The 23,486-nt window shown below is 43.9% G+C and overlaps 1 protein-coding gene across 1 annotated transcript in view; it reads right to left on the reverse strand.

Annotated features, from left to right (window-relative positions):
- Positions 1-1,943: 1,943 nt before the first annotated feature.
- Positions 1,944-23,486, reverse strand: part of CCDC77 (coiled-coil domain containing 77) — a 38,693-nt gene continuing 17,150 nt past the window's right edge. Inside the window, exons 5-11 of the mRNA XM_054719709.1 lie at positions 22,119-22,191; positions 18,101-18,192; positions 16,212-16,360; positions 8,828-9,047; positions 3,958-4,083; positions 3,707-3,859; positions 1,944-2,825 (exon numbers count right to left, since the gene is read on the reverse strand). Of these exons, the coding sequence (XP_054575684.1) occupies positions 2,679-2,825; positions 3,707-3,859; positions 3,958-4,083; positions 8,828-9,047; positions 16,212-16,360; positions 18,101-18,192; positions 22,119-22,191 (960 nt within the window). The 3' untranslated portion in view covers positions 1,944-2,678. The remainder of the gene's footprint in view (positions 2,826-3,706; positions 3,860-3,957; positions 4,084-8,827; positions 9,048-16,211; positions 16,361-18,100; positions 18,193-22,118; positions 22,192-23,486) is intronic.

The raw sequence follows: 23,486 nt of genomic DNA on the forward strand, positions 1-23,486 counted from the left end.
TGATTGAATCTATGTGTGATTCTCCAAAGCCCAGGCAGGCTCTTTCCGCTACTCTATACTGCTTATTGATGATAGTGTAGTTTTAACTGGTGATGTTTAGAGATTGACTACACTAGTAGGCAGTTAATATGAAAATGAATGGCATTGGAATTGAGGCCCAGGTGTTAGTAACTATCAACTGATAGCTGAAGTCAATGGTGGTAGGCCTCAGAATCATAAAATTAAAAAGTTTTATTATACTAGAGGCCTGGTGCATGGATTCGTGCACTGGTGGGGTCCCTCGGCATAGCCTGCGGGGATTGGGCCAAAACCGGCAGTCCAACACCGCCTGCCACTCCTGCCTGCCACTCCTACTCATCCTGATCTCACTGTGCCATCTCTCGGTAGGCTCGCTGCCGCTCCACTGTGGTCTCCAGGCTGCGGTGGCTAGCCATGAGCTGTGTGTCTGGCACCCATACGTCAGTTGAGAGGCGCTCCTGCTGTGGGAGTGCACTGACCACCAGGGAGCAGCTCCTGCATTGAGTGTCTGCCCCCTGGTGGTCTGTGCACGTCATAGCAACCGGTCGACCAGTTGTTCAGTAGTTTGGTCATTCAGTTGCTTAGGCTTTTATATATATAGACTAGGGGCCCAGTGCACGAATTCATGCACCTTGAAAGGAACTGTGGGCATCGAGGCTGCGGTGGGCACAGGGGCGAGTCTCAGCCCATCCTCCATGCCCCGCCAGGCCCCTCCCGCTGTGGTCCCTGGTCCCATTGGTAGCCCCACTCCTGCCGTTGCCACTCCCATGCGCTGATGGCGCCAGCCCCGCTCACACCCACTGACAGCACGGAGCGTTTGGGGCCGGCGCCAGCAGTAGTGTGGGGCTGGTGCCGTCAGTGGGTGTAAGCAGCAGCTGCTGCCCCAACTGCTCCTCAGGAGCAGGGGGAGGTGGAGACGTCCTGAGGGGCGGTCAGGGCCAGCATTCACCGCTCACACCTGCTGACAGCGCCGAGCAATCGGGGCTGGCGCCGGATGCTGGCAGCAGGTGTGAGCGGGGCCAGCGCCGGCAGCAGGTGCGAGTGCCGGGCAGGACCAGGCACACGGGAGCAAAGAATTTTCAATAAGCACTAGAGGCTTGCTCTGATGACAGCGACTGGCGCCCCGCTCACCTGTTCCACCATCCCGCTGTGGCTAAGCCCGCCATGTTCTGTGCGCATCCCCTGGTGGTCAGTGCACATAATAGCGACCGGTTGTTTGGTTGTTCAGTTGTTCCACCGTTCAGTCTATTTGCATATTAGGGTTTTATATATATAGATGATCTCTAATTCCTTCTTACTCTGAAATTATGATTCAATAGAGTCTGTTTTTTACCTAGCATCAAAACAGTAAGTAATGAAAAGCCAATTCCTAAAGTATTAGGACAAAAGGAAGAACCATCCACTATGCACATCCCTCTAAAGCTTAGGACTGGTCCCTCTGGGAATTTCTGTCCCAATTTATTAGAGAAAAAAACCTGATCTGCTATCATCAGCTCTTATTTTTTTTTTTTTAAGGTAGCATCTCCTACCGATCATTTAATTACCCCTTTCCTTAACACAAATATGAAAACCCGAGTTCTTTCTATTGGTTTGTCCTGGGTAAATCATAAGATGCCATACTAAGCTAAGACCAACTGATTTCCCAGAGGCTGTTCAGGTACACACACAATTACTTTGTCTCAAATGCATAGCAATTTGCCTAAAAGAGGATGTAGATGGAAAAATGGAAAAGTATTAGTGTCATCATCTTTAGTACTATCTTTGCTACCTCCAATACTAGACGACTTCAAGGGACACATTTAGGAAAACTTTAATATCTGTACAGGACTGTAGAGATCATGCAACAAGTAAGTAAACCAAGTCACTAACAAAGTATAAATGTTCTTTTAACATGAAATTATAGAAAACTCAGAGAATATTTTCAATTACATATTTTATTGAAAAATAGTTAATTTAAAATATTTAAATTATTTAAAAATGTTATTGGTACAATACTGAACTTTTCATACAAGGATTATTTAAGTTTTACTCCCTCTTAACCAAAGTGGCAACTTTATTTTCCTAGATACATTTTGCTTAAGAGCAGGGTCTCTATCGCCCTCTGGTGAAACTTTGAGATTGGGTGTCCATAAAAGTAATTCAGGCCTCCCAACTCTCCACTGAAGACAATTACATAGCAGAATTACTGCCTATTCACACTCCACCGTTGTCCCTCTGCCTAGGAGAAGGCCACCTGGGTGGATACCTTTGTCTCCTCAAGGAAAGTGTTCCTCCTAATGACACTCAGCCACGCTCATAGCAAACATCCTTCCTTCCTAAGTTTTCACGGTCACTGTCTTCTTAAAAAAATAAAAGCCTCTCATTATAAATGGGAAAAATATGTGGTCTCTAAGTAATTTAGGTTATAATTCAGATTAAAAAACACACACAAAAACACACATACAAAAAAGCAAAAACGGTGAATAGGACAACAAAAATTATAAAGTTTAGTACGCAATAACGGCTTTTTTAGTGGTCCCTGATTCTTCACCCTGTCTTTATAATAATGGGTACCACCGTTCTAGTCAACTCTGCCCACAGTTTCTGGGAGAAGATGATATTTTTCTCAGATTTCAGGAAAAAGACTCACTACAGACCAGGGCCATTTCTAAAAGTAAATATCAACAGAGCCTAAGTTCATTCTCCAGACCAAATACTTTGGACTTTAGGTTCTTCAGTTCTCCTTGTATCTTATGTGCTCGTTTATTGCTGTCACGAACCTCACACAGAATGGCAAGATCCTGGTTTGCCCGGGCATTCACTGTTGCCTAGAGATTTAAAAAAAGAAGAAGAAATGATTACAGCATATGCCAGTGGAGAGAAATCAGTCATAAAGACCAAACGATGATGGCTCTTTTTTATGAGACATTTGGTATACAAGGTAAATCCAATTCTTAGTTTTAGTGACTAACAAAAAGGTAGTAATGTAAAATAAAAGAGACCAATATAAACATCACTGGTAAATTTGTCAAAGAAAGTACCTCTTCATTTTTACAATCAATTTTGGAGCATAGTGATGATAGGTGGACAACTGGTTAAGTCTCTGTAAAAAGGTTCTTGAAACTGTTTCTAAACAAAGCTGTGTCTGGTAGGGAAAAATTACTTTATTACTCAATTACTCACTTTCCCTACTTGTAAAAAAAACCCCCATAGTTCTTTTAACCTACTTCTTGAATTGGGAGGGATGAAAATTTCTGTTAATTTTAGCTTAAAGTATAATGATGCAGTCATTCAATTATTTTTGTCTTCTCTTTAGTATGTACTTGTTTTAAAAATATATTTTTATTGATCCCAGAGAGGAAGGGGAAAGGATAGAGAGATAGAAACATCAATGATGAGAGAGAATTATCGGTAAGCTGCCTCCTGCACGTCCCACACTAGGGATCGATCGAGCCTGCAACCCAGGCATGTGCCCTGATGGGAATCAAACCATGACCTCCTGGTTCATAGGTGGACGCTCAACCACTGAGCCATGCCAGCCGGGCTAGTATGTACTTGTTAAACTAATTTTAGTGAGACTGAAAGGATGCTGATCCGTCAGCACCTACTATTAGGGAAACAGCACATCTTTCTTCTGAGGAGCCCTGTTGACCTGTTTTCTCACTTGTACCCCTTTTATCCCTTTTAGTAATTCAGGATCAGGAATTACCTTATAGAGCATTTGTTCCAAGTCTTTCAGTTTCTGCCTGAGAACCTTAATATCTGTCTTAAAGCCTTCTACTTCCAAGAGACGCCGATTCTCCAAGGCCTCATAGCGTTTTGTCATTACTTGTAAACGCTTCCCCATCTTGTTAGAGCGATCCTAAATATAGGGAAATGGGAAGGCATATGAAGATGAGGGGAGCATTCCCTGAGCCATCAGACTTCACACACCATTGTAAGTGGCAGAGAATATTGTACCTTGAAGATCTCTCTCCTCATTCCCTCTTCCTCACGGATTCGGGCAAGTTCTTCTTCTAGGGAAATGCACTGCTCTTGGTACATGTTGGACAGCTTTTTCTCTTGTATTAACTTATCCTTTAGGGACTGCAGGTCAAAAGTGAAAAACAACACTCAGTTCTATAATTTAGATAATTCAAATAGCATTTAGGTAAAGAAAAAAAGGAATGAAAAGATTTCCAGTACAAATGAGTTAAGTAACAAGATAGTAAGGAACTTTGGGGAACATTTGAAAGATGATTCTCTTAGCCTTTTTCTAAAGTACACACAGTAGAAATCCTTTAAAATAAAACAAATATTTTTTGGTTCTTTGAAGAATAGATAATGAAGTTCAGAACTGTCCCAAGTAAGGCATAATAATATAGTCGACCCTCCTATCTGCAGGTTCCACATCCATGGATTCAACCAAACAGGGAACAAACAAACAAACAAAAGGTACACTGTTGCTGACACATACTATGTAGTTAGGCCTATGTAGTTAACATGTACAGATTCCCCCGCCCCCTGTCATTATTCCCTAAACCCGTGGTCAGCAAACTGCGGCTCACGAGCCACATGCGGCTCTCTGGCCCCTTGAGTGTGGCTCTTCCACAAAATACCACGGCCTGGGTGAGTCTATTCTGAAGAAGTGGCATTAGAAGAAGTTTAAGTTTAAAAAATTCGGCTCTCAAAAGAAATTTCAATCGTTGTACTGTTGATATTTGGCTCTGCTGACTAATGAGTTTGCCGACCACTGCCCTAAACCAATGATTTTCAACCTCTTTCATCTCATAGCACACATAAACTAATGACTAAAATTCTGCCTCACACCAAAAATATATTTTTTGCTGATTTGAGAAAAAAATAAGTATAATTTTGGTTTAATCAGATGGCAATTGTCGTGTTGGCTGTTGTCATTTTAAAAAAAATATTTTTTAATTTATTTCAGAGAGGAAGGGGGAGTGAGAGTGAGATAGAAACATCAATGATGAAAGAGAATCATTGATCGGCTGCCTCCTGCACACCCCCTCTATTGGGAATCGAGCCCACAACCTGGGCATGTGCCCTTGACCGGAATCAAACCTGGGACCCTTTAGTCCACAGGCCAACACTCTATCCAGTAAGCCAAATCATCTAGGGCGGCTATGGTAATTTTTTAATTTGACAATGTAAAGGAAAAGAGGTCAGTGCCCTGACCAAATAGTCAGGTATTGAATGTTTTAAAAATTCTTGCAGCACACCAGTTGATAATCACTGCCCTACATGATACAGTATAACAATCATTTACATAGCATTTACATTGTTGTTTCTTTAAAAAAAATTTTTTTTTCACTGATTTCAGAGAGGAATAGAGAGATAGAAACATCAATGAGAATCATTGATCGGCTGCCTCTTGCACGTCCCCTAACTGGGGATGGAGCCCACAACTCAGGCATGTGCCCTAACTGGGAATTGAACCATGACCTCCTGGTTCATAGGTCGACACTCAATCACTGAGCCACACCGGCCGGGCTACATAGCATTTACATTGTATTAGGTATTATGAGTAGAGATGATTTAAAGTATATGGGAGGATGTGTATAGATTAATACAAATACTATGCCATTTTATATATGGAACTTGAGCAACCATGGATTTTGGTGTCTGGAACCAATTCCCTGCAGATACCAAGGGACTACTGTACATGTTTGGGGCACATTTCTAAAGTTCTTTAAAAAGAAAGAAATATCAACAATACTTATTATACATTAGAAGCCCGGTGCATGAAATTCGTGCACTGAGTGGGGGTTGTCCCTTAGCCCAGCCTGCTCCCACTCCAATCTGGGACATCCCTCTCACAATCCAGGACTGCTGGCTCCCAACCGCTCACCTGCCTGCCTGCCTGATTGCCCCTAACTGCTTCTGCCTGCCAGCCTGATCACTCCCTAACCACTCCGCTGCCAGCCTGATCGACGCCTAACTGCTCCCCTGCCAGCCCGATTGTCCCCAACTGCCCTCCCCTGCGGGCCCAATTGCCCCCAACTGCCCTCCCCTGCAGGCCCGGTCGCCCCTAACTGCCCTCCCCTGCCAGCCTGGTCTCCCACAACTACCCTCCCCTGCCGGCCATTATGTGGTGGCCATCTTTGACCACATGGGGGTGGCCATCTTGTGCAAGGGCGTGATGGTCAATTTGCATATTACCTATTTATTATACAGGATGAACCACTGAGAAGTCAGAATGATCTTTAAAAAAGCTAAATAAGATCATGTTACTTCCTTAAATACAGACCTGGGGAAAGAGCATTCCAGGCAGAGAAAAGAATAAGTTTAAAGGTCCTGGAGTATGATCAAGGAAAAGGAAGAATATTGAGGTTAAAGAGAAATAAGCAAGGAGGAAATGGTACACAAGGAAACTGAGGGTGTGTGTAGCAGCCAGTAATGGAGGGCCACCCTTCCAACCTACTTGTATACCACTTCCTTTTTAAACATACATACTCCAGGGCCTTTAAACTTGCTCTTCCCTCTCCCTGGAATGCTCCCCCCTAAATCTAATGGCAAGCTAAATCCCATTTTTCAGGTCTCAGTAAAAACACTAGGCTTAAGAGAGTGTCCCTATGCTTCTCCATAAAACTAGACTTCCAGCAACTACATATAATCTCTATATATATAAAAGCCTAAGCAACCATTGCCACCGAACGGACAACCGAACAGGCTGCGTGGGGTGACCAGGCCGGCAGGGGGGTTAGTGAGGGGTGACCAAACGACTGAGCAGCAGGCTGTGTGGGGCAACCAGGCCGGCAGGGGGGTTAGTGAGGGGCAACCAAACGACCGAGCAGCAGGCTGCATGGGGCGACCAGGCCCACATGGGGGGCTGTTGGGGGCGACCAGGCCAGCAGGAGGGCAGTTAGGGATGACCAGGCTGGCAGTGGGGGGGGGAGTAAGGGGAGACTAGGCCGGCGGGGGGGGGGGGGCAGTTGGGGTGATCAGGCCAGCAGGGTACACAGTTAGGGGCGATCAGGCAGGCAGGCAGGTGAGCAGTTAGGAGCCAGTGGTCCCAGATTGTGAGAGGGATGTCCAACTGCTGGTTTAGGCCCGAACCCCAGGATTGGGCCTAAACCGGCAATCAGACATCCCCTGAGGGGTCCCGGATTGGAGAAGGTGCAGGCTGGGTTAACAGGACCCGCCCCCCCATGCACGAATTTCATGCACCGGGCCTCTAGTTTTCATATAATCCTTTTACTTCCTTAATACCAATTTATCATAATTTTCTCTTTTAAATATTTCATTTTTATTTATTGATTTTAGAGAAAGAGAAAAAGAGAGAAAGAGAAATATCTATTTGTTGTTCCACTTATTTATGCATTCATTGGTTGATTCTTATATGTGCCCTGACAAAGGATCAAACCCACAATCTTGGTATATCAGGACAATGCTCTAACTACCTGGCCCAGGCTCATAATCTATCCTTTTTTAAAAAATATTTTTTTATTGATTTCAGAGAGGAAGGAAGAGGGAGAGAGAGAGATAGAAACATCAATGATGAGAGAGAATCACTGATCGGCTGCCTCCAGCCTGCCCCACATTGGGGATTGAGCCTGCAACCTGTGCATGTGCCCTGATTGGGAATCAAACTGTGACCTCCTGGTTCATAGGTCAACACTCAACCACTGAGGCATGCCAGCTGGACTATCTTTTTTCTTTTTTAAAATATATTTTTTATTGATTTCAGAGAGGAAGGGAGAGGGAGAGAATGATAGAAACATCAACGATGAGAGAGAATCATTGACCAGCTGCCTCCTGCACGCCCCCCACTGGGGATTTAGCCTGCAACCTGGGCATGTGCCCCTGACTGGAATCGAACCCAGGACCCTTCATTCTGTAAGCCGATGCTCTATCCACTGAGCTAAACCAGCTAGGGCCGGGCTATCCTTTTTTGGACTGTTAATGTTTCTGTTTTCTCACCCATTAAGATGTAAATGCCATGCATAGCTGGTGTGGCTCAGTGGCTGAGCCTGTACCTGTGGACCAGGAAGTCACACTTCAATTCCCAATCAGGGCACATGGCCACGTTGCAGGCTCCATCCCAGGTAGGGGGGATGCAGGAGGCAACCAATAGATGATTCTCTCTCATCATTGATGTATCTATCTCCCTCTTTCTCTCCCTTCCTCTCTGAAATCAATAAAAACCTATTTTTAAAAAAAGATGTAAATGCCATGATAGCAGACCTGGTCAAGCTTATTTACTGCTATAGACCCAGAGCCTAGCCCATAATAGGAGTGCATTAAATATTTGTTGAATGAACCCTAGCCCACAATAGGAGTGCATTAAATATTTGTTGAATGAATGGCTGGTATGGCTCAGTGGGAGAGCATTGGTCCAAGGACTGAAGGGTTGTGGGTTTGATTCCCAGTCAAGGGCACGTACCTGGGTTATAGGTTCAATCTTTGTCCCAGTCAGGATATGTGTGGGAGGCAACCAATTAATGTGTCTCTCACATCTAAGTTTCTCTCTCTCTCTCTCTCTCTTTCTTTCTCTCTCTTCCTTCCCTTCCTCTCTTCTACCCTCTCAAAAGTCAATGGAAAGGTATCCTCCAGTGAGAATTACAAAAAAAATATTTGTTGAATGAAATGAATGAGTGAATGAATAAATCAACTGATTGATTGATCAATCAATCATTTCATTTTCTAAATCTCTAAACACTGTAATGATGAGCTATTCTTTGAAACCTGTTTCTTGAGGTTGTTGCTACATCAGCTCCTGGACTGAATGGATCTTGTATGATAATTCTGGGTTTTTTTTTTAATTCTCTGAGTTCTTTCAAATTCTTGCAGAAAAAACAAAAAAGAATTTCTGTAAATACACAGAAACTACCTTAATATATTCATGTTGCTTGCGATGACTCTCATGAACAACTGGCCAACCTTTTCCAATTTTATCTTCTTTCTTCTTACACTGTGCCCTGTATTGCTTAATCTTTGACATCAACTGATCCTTTTCAAGCATCCATGACTTCTCCTTATTTTGGTTTTCAAATCTGAGTTGCAAAAAGTCTTTGGTGCTCTCATAGAGCAGCTCTTGGGTGTGATGGAGACTATGAAAGAAAGTACAAAAGTGGACATGAAGATGCTTACATGGCACATACGACACAGTTATTCCAAACAAAGAAAAGACACAGGTTCTTTAAAAGTTGTACAATAAATTATGTAAAATATTATTAGCAGTTTTTAAAAGTATAATCTGATTACTTACAACCACAGATGTTTTACTGAACAAAGTGTAATGTATCTACCCATGCTCACTGTTTCACAAATGGTCTTTACATGTATTTTTTCAAGTGCTAATTGCAGGTTATATAATTATTAGGACTACAGAAATATTTACACATACCCTGCATAAGTATGGACTATCCCAAGACAATAGACTTTATGATAAAGAAGTAACTCATAGTGTTCTGACTGAGGGTTAACACAAATTCTAAAATATCAAAAACCACTTTGTGTTTCTTTATGCTGTGCTCCACATGTAAACTGCCAAATATCAAATCTTGTTTTGTTTTCAAGATCAACTTCCTCTATGCAGTCATCTCGACAACTTCAGGCCATTTAATTTCTCCATTGTTTGAAATTCCTTATCAGTTTAAATCTAGTCTCCTGTGTGTGTTATAATTGCTTATAAACTGTCATGTTCTAACTGTCAACATGCATATTTTCCAACCTGAGTGAAAGCATATACTTACTTATCATATATCTTTGTCCTGCTATCACCAAACTCTCTAGGACAGTAGCAACTAATAGACATACACAAGGTACTAAACAGATTCCTACTGACTATTGAAATATAGAAATAGAAAAATGAGGTTTCTCTCTACAACAAAGAATATCCCTAGAAGTAAGCTACCCATCAATTTAATAGCAACACCTAGAAAAATACTGATTCAAATAATTTAGCTGTTTGCAAAGAGTATTAAATACTGTGAGACAATCACTATAATTTTCCACTGAACAAATAATGTCAGATCCATTTAGTTCTTTGCATGAGTAAAAGATAAGAGAAAAATGATAGCCTAATGCCAGGCACAAAGTAGAATAACTGTCAGCAAGTTAAAATATATATATTTAGATATATGTATGTGTGTATAAAGAGGAAGAGACTGATTCAGTTACCACAAGGTTATCTCTTCCTTTCAATGAGTTATTTTATTCTATCTGACATTATGTTCTCAATTACAGACTGGGAAAGTATGGTCTTGTTAATGTACCAATGGTTTGAAAGTGATACCAAAAGGGCACTTGGATTTCATGCCATTTAATATCCTTAGGATGACATAATGGAAGGAACTGATCATGTGGCCAGACATGCAGATGATGCTAAACTAGGATGGTTATTAATATTCTGGAAAACAAATATAAAAGTACAAATTACTATGATAATTAAAAAATACTGTTCCCAAGAGGAGGAGCCAAGATGGCGGCATAGGTAAAAAACGGCTCTTGCATCCTCCCTCAACCACATCAAAATTACAACTAAACCACAGAACAACCATCATTCAGAACCACCTGAAATCTGGCTGAATGGAAGGCCCAAAACTGCAGAATTATAGCAGAAGCCATATTGAGACTGGTAGGAAGGGTGGAGGCGTGGAATGGATTGGTCCCACAGCCACATGTAGAGTTTTTTTAATCCAGAGGGATATCTTAGCTACAGAGTGACCCACCCCCGCTCCCCGCTTCATTGTAAGGAACAAGGGGTCCCAACCCCACACCAGCCCAGGGTTCCAATGCTGGGAAGAGAAGTCCCCATAACTCCAGGCTGTAACAACCATGAGTGACATGGGGGCTGCTGGAGTCCCAAGCAGTACCTCTTAAAGGGCCAATACACAGACTTACTCCGACTCACTCCCTCTGAGCTCCAATGCTGGGGCAGCAGCTTGAAAGGATCTAGGGACATTCAGGGAGGAACTAAATTGTCTGGCATCAGGGCAAGAACTGGGGGGCAGCTTTCTCTCAGACAAAAGTGCTGACAGAGGTCATTGTCCTTTTGCTGAGACTTCCCCACCACAGTGCCGATAGGAAGTTGCCATATCTGAGCTTCCCTCAACCTGGTTCACACTGTTAGCTCTGCCCTGGTTGGATTCACTGAGACCCCACCCCACCCAATTTGCAGCCCCACTCAAGCTGTTTGCAGTGGCTTTTCCATATGAATGGTCTGTCCTACTCAAGCTTCAGACTTTCCTAAAATCTCTCAAACAAGCAACAACTGGCATCAGCATGTCCCATACCACTCAATAAGAGGCCTCAGGCCCAGCACTAGCAGTAGCCTGCCTTGCTTCACAGCTTGGCCTCTCCTGGGCCTCTCCAAACTCAATGCAAGTAGCAGCCATGTGCAGATGACCCTGTAGCTCGTGCCAGGTGGCCCCAGGCAGGACACAGGCTGGGGAACCCACAGCCAGAGCACCTGGTAGTCAGCTTCAGACCACAACAGATTACAACCCTATCACATCAACCAGTAACATATTCAATGGGCAGACTTAATGAGCACCAAAGCCCCACTGAAGAAAGTCCTGCTCCATAGAGGCATCTCCTGCACAGTAGCTCTTCCACTGCAGCTGCAGCCAGTGCACACAGCCAATTAGCCTGGAAGTCAATTCCTCCTAGTGGTGCCATCAAGGCTCAATTACAACAGGACGGTGCACACAGCCCACACAGGGGCACACAGGTGACGGGGGAGGCTGAGCCACTGGGCCCTATAGGACACCTACTACACAAGACCACTCTACCAATTCCAGGAGACATAGCAGCTTTACCTAATATAGAACCAAATACAGCGAAGCAGCCAATATGCAGAGACAAAGAAACATGTCACAAATGAAAGAACAGGAGAAATCTCCAGAAAAAGAAGTAAAAGAAATGGAAGCAAGAAAACTACCACATACAGAGTTCAAAACAATGGTTATAAGGATGCTCAAGGAACTTAATGAGAACTTGAAGGAACTTAGTGGGAACATCAACAATATAAAAAAAGGATCAGTTAGAAATGAAGGATACACTAACTGAAATTAAGAATAACTTAGAAGGAATCAACAGTAGAGTAGAGGATACCGAGAATCAAATCAGCGATTTGGAATATGAGGAAGTAAAAACACCCAATTAGAACAGCAAAAAGAAAAAAGAATCCAAAAATATGAAGACTAAGGAGCCTCTGGGACAACTTCAAGCAAACTATTCACATCATAGGGCTGCCAGAAAGAGAAGAGAGGGAGCAAGAAGTTGAAAACCTATTTGAAGAAATAATGACAGAAAATTTCCTTACCTGGTGAAAGAAATAGACAAGTCCAGGAAGCTCAGAGAGTCCCAAACAAGATGAACCCAAAGAGGCCGACACCAAGACACATTATAATTTAAATGACAAAGGTTAAAGACAAAGAGAGAATCTTAAAAGCAGCAAAAGAAAAGCAGTTACCTACAAGGGAGCACCCATATGACTGTCAGCTGATTTCTCAACAGAAACTTTGCAGGCCAGAAGGAAGTGGCAAGGACACTATTCAAAGTGAAGAACAGCAAGGACCTACAACCAAGATTACTCTACTCAGCAAAGCTATAATTTAGAATTAAAGGTCAGATAAAGAGCTTCACAGACAAGAAAAAGCTAAAGGAGTTCATCATCAACAAACCAGTATTACATGAAATGTTAAAGAGTCTTCTTAAAGGAAAGTAAGGAGGGATGAGGAAGCAGGAAAGGGGAGGAGTAGAAGGAGGAGAAAAAGATCACAATCCTATATAATAAAAGCCTAGGTGGCGTCACGCCCTCGTGCGACACCCTTGTGCGACATCATCACAAGATGGCTGCCACAAGATGGCCGCATGCACAGTGGAGGCAGGGCCCGGTGGCCGCTCCGCACTGTGAGGCCTGGGGGTCCTGTGGCTCTGCGCGGCATGGAGGAAGCGGGTCCTGGCATAGGAGGCAGGTCGCGGCAGGGGAGGGCAGTTGGGGACAATCAGGCCGGCAGGGGAGGGGACTTGGGGGCGATCAGGCCGGCAGGGGAGGGCAGTTGGGGGTGATCAGGCCAGCAGGGGATCAGTTAGGTGTCAATCAGGCCAGCAGGGGAGCAGTTAGGGGGCAATCAGGCTGGCAGGCAGAAGTGGTTAGGGGTAATCAGGCAGGTGAGTGGTTAGGAGTCAGCAGTCCCAGATTGTGAGAGGGATGTCTGGCTACCGGGATCGGACATAAACTGGCAGTTGGACATCCCTGGAGGGGTCCCAAATTGGAGAGGTTGCAGGTTGGGCTGAGGGACACCCCTGCCCCCCCGGGCATGAATTCTGTGCACCGGGCCTCTAGTATAAACAATAAAATGGCAATAAATACATAGCTATCAATAACTGAACCTAATAATCAAAATAAATGAACAAGAAATCTAATGAACAAAATTAACTGATGAATAAAATAGAACCAGAGGCATGAAAACATAAAACAGATTGACAAATCTCAGAGGGAATGGAAGAGGAGGGATGGGAAGAGATTAACTAAAGAACTTACATACATACATGCATTACCCATGGACATAGACAATAAATAGGGTGGTGAATGCCTGGGGTGGGGCAGGATCCAGTGGAGGGGGACAATTGGGGGAAAAATTATGGGGGGACATCTGTAATACTCAACAATAAAGAGCTAAAAAAATACTGTTCCTTTAAAAACAATTATAATCCAGTGAAAAGTAAAAATGCTATTATGCATAAGTACAAAACACCTAAAATAGGAAATTTTCTAGCCTGCATTGGTCATAAATCTTAATTTGAATATCTTAATTTGAATACACAACTTTAATCATGAACATTTTAAAATGAAGGAAGATACACTAGGAAAGTTTGAGAAGACAATAAAAAAAATGAAGAGATAAAGAATATAACATGAATAAATATTTTTAAATGTAGGAATGTTTAACATAGAAAAGAGGTGGCAAGATGCAACTTGATAAGCATCACTAAGTATTAAACAGATGTTTATTGTGCACCTATTATGCACACAGGGCAAGACCTTGCAGGAACAAAGGCATCCTATATAATAAAACCCTAATATGTAAATCAACCAAACGGTGGAATGACTAGTCACTATGATGCGCACTGACCACCAGGAGGCAGACACTCAATGCAGGAGCTGCCCCCTGGTGGTCAGTGTGCTCCCACAGGGGGAGTGCAGAAGCCGGGCTCACAGCAGGCGAGCGCAGCGGCAGTGGCGGGAGCCTCTCCTGCCTCCGTGGCAGCACTAAGAACCCTCGGGGGATGTCCAACTGCCAGCTTAGGCTCACTCCCCCTGTGGGACATTCCCCGAGGGGTCCCAGACTGTGAGAGGGCACAGTCGGGCTGAAGGCCCACCAGGCCTCTAGTAATTACAATAGGTGATGAAAAGTGTCATCGCAGAGGCATGCTAATCACTATGGGAATGTGGAGGAGGAATAATTTAATTCTGCCTTGGGAAGTCTTCAGAGAAGAAGTAACACTGCATTGCAAGGTATCTACCACATAGCAAGTGTTCCATAAACACAGATATTATTATTTTAAATAACAAGGTGAATTACAGCAACAGAAAAGGAGGTGAGACTGAAAGGTTAATTTAGTGCCAGATGAAGTACCTATTAATTTATGCTAAGGTATTGGGCCTTTATCATAAGCTAAACAGGGAATTATCAAATGTTTTTAAGCACTTGGTAAGTCCTAATGCAGGAGCTACTAGTAATAGTGAGGAAGACTATAGAATGAATACAAAGGGACCAATGCTAGGAAGAACACTTAGATTATTTCAACAATATAAACAAGAATATAACTTGAACCAATATAGTAAGAATGAAAAGGCAGAGAATGATTTGAGAGGCTTCTTAGACTTGCACTCAATAGGGCCTGGAATTAGGGAATAAGAGTGGGGGGGTTGAAGATAACCCTGAAGTTTCAAGCCTGGGAAACTGGATGTGATGTCATTAAACTAAATGGGAAAGAGAATGAAGTGGGAGGTTTCAGATGGGGGAAGGGTGCTTGTTGGGGAAAAAAACACAGATTGGTTTCATGGTCAATTTGAGGTGTTCAAACATATTCAACTAAAGATGTCTTTAGAGCACAGGTCAGGCCACTGGAATCAGACAAAAAAATGCTGAGGATTAGATAGGTTAGAACAGTGGTCGGCAAACTCATTAGTCAACAGAGCCAAATATCAACAGTACAACGATTGAAATTTCTTTTGAGAGCCATATTTTTTAAACTTAAACTTCTTCTAATGCCACTTCTTCAAAATAGACTCGCCCAGGCCGTGGTATTTTGTGGAAGAGCCACACTCAAGCGGCCAAAGAGCCTCATGTGGCTCGCGAGCCAAAGTTTGCCGACCACGGGGTTAGAAGAACCAAAAGAGACAGGTGTTACAGATATCAAAAGAGATTAACTTCAAAGACAGAGTTATCCAAGGTGCCAAATATGCAAAAAGATACTAATTACAATGAGGAATGTAAAGAGATAACTGGTCAGCTAAGTGAATAGAGCATCAGTTTGGCTAAGTGGATAGAGCATCAGTCTGTGGACTGAAGGGTACGGGTTCAATTCTGGTCAAGGGCACATGCTCGGGTTGCAGGCTTAATCCCCAGCAGGGGGCATGCAGGAGGCAGCCAATCAACGATCTCATCATTGATGTTTCTATCTCTCTCTTCCTCTCCCTTCCTCTCTGAAAGCAATAAAAATGTTTAAAAAGTAAAATTATTTAAGAAAAAAAGAGAACTGGTCAGAGAAATTAAGAAGTCAGTGATGACCCTAGAAAGGGTATGCTTAGAAAAGGATGGGGATGAAATCACACTGCAGAAAGGTGAGGAAAGGCAGGCAGGTAAGAAACAAAAGCAGTGAATACAGAAACAATGTAAACTCACATTTTCCCAGATTCATGAAGGGCCAAATAAAAGAAAAGGGCTCTACTATACTTTCAGATAACATATCAGTGGATAACGTACAGTTCTTAATCACTAATATCAAGCTGAAGTACTAAAATGGGTTAAATTAAGCATGTGAAATACTCAACAGCTCTTCAAGAGAAGAATGAATAGCATTCCTAGAAAAGTCTGGATACCTACCTACCTAGGTGCAGGGATGTCTGATAAAGACAATTTTTTCAAGGTCCCTGTCAGTTCTATGACACTACGCTGCTAAAAGTATAAGACTGTTAACTTTTAAGCCACTCAGAAAAATTTAAAAAGCTGTTGGGTACAGCTTTCTTGAATACTCACTTTTTGGTAAGCTCTTTGACTTTGTCCTGATTTCTTTGGTGATGAACTTGTATTTCCTCAATGCGGATCCGTCTATCCTCCATGAGCCCTTCAACTTGCTCTCTAGAAAGCTTGGTCTGTTCTTCCAGCTGAGCCTGCAGGGCTTCCACCTAGACAGGCCATAAAGGGTGAGGTATCCACTCTTTTTTTTTTTTTTTTTTTAATATGTTTTATTGCTTTTAGAGAGGAAGAGAGAGGAAAAGAGATAGAAACATCAATGATGAGCGAGAATCATTGACTGGCTGCCTCCTGCATGCCCCCTACTGGGGATCAAGCCCGCAACCCAGGCATGTGCCCTTGGCTGGAATCGAACTGGGACCCCTCAGTCTGCAGGTCAACACTCTATCCATTGAGCCAAAACAGCTAGGGCAAGGTATCCACTCTTCCCTGCCTCCTCTTGGTCCTTATCTCTAAAAGTGAGCCTTTCTCCAAAAAAATTTAAAAAACTAACTACCCCGCCTCCCCAAACAACCCTCGCAGGTGTTGCTCAGTGGTTAGAGTGTCCGCCCACACACTGAAGGGTCTCAAGTTCGATTCCTGGTCAAGGGCACATACCTGGGTTGCAGGTTCCATCTCTGGCCTGGTCAGGGTGTGTGCAGGAGGTAACCAATAGATGTGTCTCTCTCATATTGAAGTTTTTCTCTCTCTTCCCCTCCCTCACTCCCTCCACTCTCTAAAAAATCATGGAAAAAATATCCTCCAGTGAAGATTCACACAAAAACAACAACCCACAAATAAAAAAAAAACAAAAGCAGCCGAAGCCGGTTTGGCTCAGTGGATAGAGCGTCGGCCTGCGGACTGAAAGGTCCCAGGTTCGATTCCGGTCAAGGGCATGTACATTGACTGCGGGCACATCCCTGGTAGGGGGTGTGCAGGAGGCAGCTGGTCGATGTTTCTCTCTCATTGATGTTTCTAGCTCTCTATTCCCTCTCCCTTCCTCTCTGTAAAAAATCAATAAAATATATTTTTAAAAAAACACACAAAAAAAAACAAAAGCAGAGCAGCAAAACAAATAGAAGAAAAGCCTCATTGGCACTCCTCTTTATTTAGTGACTTGTAAATGTGGTTAGGCTACGCAAGAGCAGACTGTTCACACAGAGCAAAGCATCTGCATCACGCAGAGAAAGCATGAAAGCCCAGTTTCCCATGCCCTAAGATTCTCACCTCTTCACCTTTTAATTTTTAGCACTGTCTCCTTTTAAATACTCCCTAGTTGCACAGAACAGAATGATTATTTTCTTTTATTCATCTAAAAAGTGGACCAAAATGAGTATAATGTAATTTCCTTCCTTCTCTGAGTCTGGCTGTCTGATAACTAATGGAGATACAGTACTGGCCAAAGACAGAAACTGTCATTTAAATCAATAGCCACCCCCTGATAAGGACAGGAACTTGAGTGCGAGTAGATGAAAAAAATCATGGTTTCAAATGATAGAGTATTACCAGGTAGTAAGAGGAAGATTTGTTACTTTCCCAGACTTAGAACACAAACACTAAATAAATTTATATACCTCCCAAAGGCTGATCTATCAGCACAGACAACTGCAACTACTCTGTGTATCCCTCAGGCAACCGTAAAGGGAATTCTTACTGTATGAGGGTTTTGTTCTGTAGGGCCTAGCACACAAGCTGAGTGAAATGAAGATTCAGAATAACATCTCTAGAATGGTTAATACAGAATAATTATTTTCTGTAAAGTAGGAATAACCTCAATTTTCTTAATCACATGATGCCTAGATATAACATGTGTGCAAGGAGATACTTACATGGCAGTGAAGGCATGGTACGCAAAGCTAAGCTAACAGTTTCATGGGTAGAAACTGTTCTGTCTGTCAAAACAAATTCTTTACCTGTAGGATGAGTGTTTGTATGTCTCTTTGGTACTGCTCAGAACTTTCTTCCTTCTCTCTCATTGCTGGTTTTCTTTTGCTTACTTTAGAATCTAAAATAGAAAACAAAAATAATAAAGACCTTTATTTAGCTTTTCTTTTTGCTCTTCAAGTTCAGCATTATTTTTGCAGAGGAGATTGGTTTCCTTTACCTAAAAGAGAAGGAAAGGTAGAAAAAGGAAAACATATAATAACTTTAATGCTTAATTTTTCAAATAGGTGTCTCTATAAGGGAACTCTGCTTGGATGTCACCTGGATAATAATACCCATCTTTCTGAAAAACAAACTACTAAATTTTCCTTTGAAGCTGTGTCTATTTTTGCAAAATCTTAATCAGAAAGGGCAAGGAATAAAAAAAAAGTCTAAACATTTTGATTATGATGTATCACCCAGTTTTTAAAAGACAAAATTATTGTTAATAAATAAGCAACACTGCATAGCTGGTGTAGCTCAGTGGTTGAGCAATGAATGACCTATGAACCAGGAGGTCACAGTTTGCTTCCCAGTCAGGGCACATACCTGGGTTCTGAGCTTGATCCTCAATAGGGGGTGTGCAGGAGGCAGCCAATCAGTGATTCTCTCTCATCATTGATGTTTCTAGCTCTCTCTCCCTCTCCCTTCCTCTCTGAAATCAATAAAATATACACACACACACACACACACACACACACACACACACACACACACATATAAACACTAGAGGCCCAGTGCACAAAATTCATGCACGGGGGTGGGGGGTGGGGGGCGGGGGGTGTCCCTCAGCCTGGCCTGAAGACTCTTGCAATCTGGGACCCTGCAATCCCGGACCGCTGGCTCCTAACCGCTCACCTGCCTGCCTGCCTGATCGCCCCTAACTGCTCGCCTGCTTGCCCCTAACCACTCTGCCTGTCTGCCTGATTGCCCCTAACAGCTCACCTGCCTGCCTGATCACCCCTAACCACTCTGCCTGCCTGCTTGATCACCCCTAACTGTTCACCTGCCTGCCTGATCGCCCCTAACCACCTCTGCCTCGGCCTCCACTGCTGCGTCTTCATTGGAAAGGACGTCTGTAAGGTCGTTTGGCTGTCCGGTCTAATTAGCATTTTATGCTTTAATTATTATAGATTCTAGAGGCCCAATGCACAAAATTCGTGCAAGGGGAGGGAGGACCCTCAGCCCGGCTTGTGCACTCTCATAATCTGGAACCCCTCGGGGGATGTCCGACTACAATCTGGGACACCTCACTCCTAACTGCCCACCTGCTCACTCCTTACCACTTGGCTCGCTGCTCCTTAGTGCTGCCGTGGAGGCAGGAGAAGCTCCCACCACCACTGCTGCGCTTGCCAGCCATGAGCCCGGCTCTGGCTGAGTAGTGCTCCAGCTGTGGGAGCACACTGACCACCAGGGGGCAGCTCCTGTGTGGAGCGTTTGCCCCTGGTGGTCAGTGAGCATCATAGCGACTGGTCGTTCCACCGTTCGTTCCCCCGTTTGGTCGATTTGGATATTAGGGTTTTATTATCTATATATATAAAAGCCCAGGGACTGGAATGGCGGAACGACCAGAATGACCGGAATGACTGGTGGCTATGACATGCACTGCGGCAGCCAACCGGCCTGCTCCGGGCCCTGATCAGGCCCCCCGGCCCCCAATCGGCCCCCAACACCCCGATTGGGGGCGAGGCCAGCCGGCCAACCACCCACAACCCCTCCCCCCTGCTGGCTGGGCCCGACAGGCCCCCATTGGGGCAGGCCGGCTGGACCCCACCCATGCACAAATTCGTGCACCAGGCCTCTATTATAGGATATTTTAAAAAGCAACACTAAAATTGTACAGAACAAAATTTAATTCCTTGGATAATTCAAGAAGCTCATGCTAAGAGAATAAATCTTAAAGGTACTCACCATAAGAAAAAAAATGTATAACTATGTGTGATAATGGATGTCAACTAGACTTACTGTTGTAATCATCTTGTAATATATAGAAACTAGAGGCCCAGTGCATGACTGAATCATACACGTGTAGGGTCCCCTACAGGCTTTCGCTTTTGATCACGGGGAGCTGGGTGCCTGTCCGCTGGTGCACCAGGCCTTTCAGAAGCCTCCGGCTCGGCGGAGACTTCTGAAAGGCCTGGTGCCAGAGCAGACAGGCACCCAGCTCCCCCACTTTTGATGGTCCGCGGCGGGACGTGAGCTCGCTGCCCCAGAGGCCCCTTCTGTTCCGCAGCACAGCCATGGCGCAGATGCTGGCCCAATCGGCTACCCCGGCCACCCCGAGTCCCGCCCCCTGCGCCTCCCGCTGGCCCAATCGTGGGCGTAGCGGAGTGATGGTAATTTACATATTACCATTTTATTGGGTAGGATTTCAAACCATTATGCTGTACACTTGAAATTAATATAATGTTTTCAATTATCTATACTAATAAAAGGGTAATATGCTAATTAGACTGAGTGACCGGCCATCTTCCGGACATCCAACTTCCTTCCGGACAAAGCCATGGTGGTGGGGGCCGAGGCAGAGGTGGTTATGGGCGATCAGGCCAGCAGGGGAGGGCAGTTGGGGGCCTTCAGGCTTGCAGGGAATGGCAGTTGTGGGCCATCAGGCCCGCAGGGGAGGGCAGTTGGGGGCCATCAGGCCAGCAGGGCAGGGCAGTTGGGGACCATCAGGCCGGCAGGGCAGGGCAGTTGGGGGACATCAGGCTGGCAGGGCAGGACAGTTGGGGGCCATCAGGGCGGCAGGGCAGAGCAGTTGGGGGCCATCAGGCTGGCAGGGGAGCGGATAGGTGGCAATCAGGCAGGCAGAGGTGTTTAGGAGCGATCAGGCAGGCAGGCAGGCAGGCAAGTGGTTAGGAGCCAGCGGTCCTGGATTGTGAGAGGGATGTCTGACTGCCCCTGAGGGGTCCCAGATTGGAGAGGGTGCAGGCTAGGCTGAGGGACACCACCCCCCATGCATGAATTTCGTGCACTGGGCCTCTAGTCCTATATAATAAAAGGCTAATATGCAAATTGTCCCTTTGACTGGCTGTTTGACCAGAGAATGGGGCCAGCCGGCCAACTGCCTGTGGCCCCTCCCCCCGGATGACCCCACCCCTGATAAGCACCCCCATCCTGATCTGGGGTGGGGCCGGCCGGCCAATTGCCTGCAGCCCCTCGCCCCAACTGGCCCTGCCCCCTACTGGCCCCGCCACCCAGATCGGGGGCAGGGTAGGCCAGCCAACCACCCACGGCCCCTCCCCCTGGCCAGCCCTGATTGGGGCGGGTTGGCCGGACCCCACCCGTGCACGAATTCATGCACTGGGCTTCTAGTATATAGAAAAAAAGAAAATTAAGATTTCCATTAAAAGAGAGAGATAAGATGATTGAGGCTTAGAGAGGCTAAGTAATACTCTGTGCTTCCAGAAGTTTTCTAAGTCTGTTTTACAACTTGTCACCATAAGCATGTTAATTTTATATATATATAAATATCTTTATTGATTTCAGAGAGGAAGGGAGAGGGATAGAGAGATAGAAACATTAATGATGAGAGAGAATCATTGATCAGCTGCCTCCTGCAGGCCCCATACTGGGGACCAAGCCCAAAACCTGGGCATGTGCCCTTGGCCGGAATTGAACCTGGGACCCTTTAGTCCACAGGCTGACACTCTATCCACTGAGCCAAACCACCTAGAGTGTTGGTCCAGTATGCCAAGGTTGTGGGTTCAATCCCCAGCTGGGCACATACAAGAAGCAATCAATGAATGCATAAGTAAGTGGAACAACAGGTTGATGTTTTTCTCTTTCTCTCCCTTCGCCCCTCTCTCTAAAATCAATAAATAAAACTAATTAAATAAACAAACAAAAACATCATGGAAAGGTAAAAAAAAAACACACACACAACCTCAAGCTTACCAAAAGGCATCATTATAAACATTCATTACCACTGTATAGTAAGAAAAAAATCCTAATTATTTGCACTATGTTTCTGAATTCTGCACCAGTGAGAATTTATAATATGGTTGGTACCTGCTTTGAAAGCTGAAGATTCATTCTGTTCACAAATATCTACAGTCTGGATAGTCTTTTGGAGAATGCTGACCTGAAAAAGAGAAAAAAAAAAAAGTACAGAAATAGCCTTCCTATATATATGATGTTTCATTTTTGAGCTTTAGTGCCACAGATCAACACTATTCATAAATTAAATTGGTTAAAATTGATATACTCATATGGGAATGTCACAAATATGAGATCAAAGTGGACTAAGTAACAAACTAGATAAAACCCAGTGTTGGTAATATAAACAAACAAAGAAAACCTTCAGGGTAATTTAGTAATATCTGCTTTTTAAAAAAGTGGTCTTTGCCTGGCCAGTGTGGCTCAGTAGTTGAGCATCAACCTAGGAACCAGGAGGTCACAGTTTGATTCCCGGTCAGGGCACATGTCCCGGGGTGGGGGCTGTGCAAGAGGCAGCCGATCAATGATTCTCTTTCATCACTGATGTTCCTATCTCTCCCTCTCCCTTCCTCTCTGAAATCAATAAAAATATATATATATATATTTTAAAAAGTGGTCTTTGACAAGGGCCTTTAGAAAAGTAATGGAAACACAGAAGTATACATATGTAGATACGGATAAAGATGCTCACTGGGGCACTGTTTAGAGAAGTAAAAAAAATGTAAATAGTATATACACATATATTCCTATATGAATGGCAAAACAGCTTTATGTCTAGGGTTTACAATATGGGAGACTGCCATTTTTATATGTTAGATTTCTGTGTTTATTTTTAGTAAAGACCATGCATTATTTTTATAGTCAGCATAAACAAAGATTAATAAAGAAACTTGAGTATTGAAACTTAAGTCTGGCCCTAGCCAGTTTGGCTCAGTGGATAGAGTGTCAGCCCATGGACAAAAGGGTCCCAGGTTCAATTCCAGTCAAGGACACATACCTCAGTTGCAGGCTCGATCCCTGACTCTGGTAGTGGTGCATGTGGGAGGCAACCAATCGATGTGTCTTTCTCACATCGATGTTTCTCTCTCTGTCTCTTCCCCTCCCTTCCAATCTCTAAAAATCAATGAAAAAATATCCTCAGTGAGGATTAAAAAACAACCACCACAAAACAACCAATTTTCCTTTCTAATCTCATCCAAAACATCTACTCCTCTGTGCTTTAGATTTCCAAGTAGTGAAATGGGTAAATAATGCTCCTTTCCAAAAAATTTGAAGAAAAAGAATAAAATCAGAAAGCATTTTGTAACTATAGAAAATGCTTTGAGAACTTATGTAGACATGGGAGTATGATAACTAATTCTAACTTCTTTAGCAAGCACCAAAATATCTCTGATTATGGATCCAAGACCATATTTTGTTAAAGCCATGTTTACCATGCTA

Source organism: Eptesicus fuscus, chromosome 7 (genome assembly GCF_027574615.1).
Source record: "Eptesicus fuscus isolate TK198812 chromosome 7, DD_ASM_mEF_20220401, whole genome shotgun sequence".
Classification (NCBI taxonomy): Eukaryota; Metazoa; Chordata; class Mammalia; order Chiroptera; family Vespertilionidae; genus Eptesicus; species Eptesicus fuscus.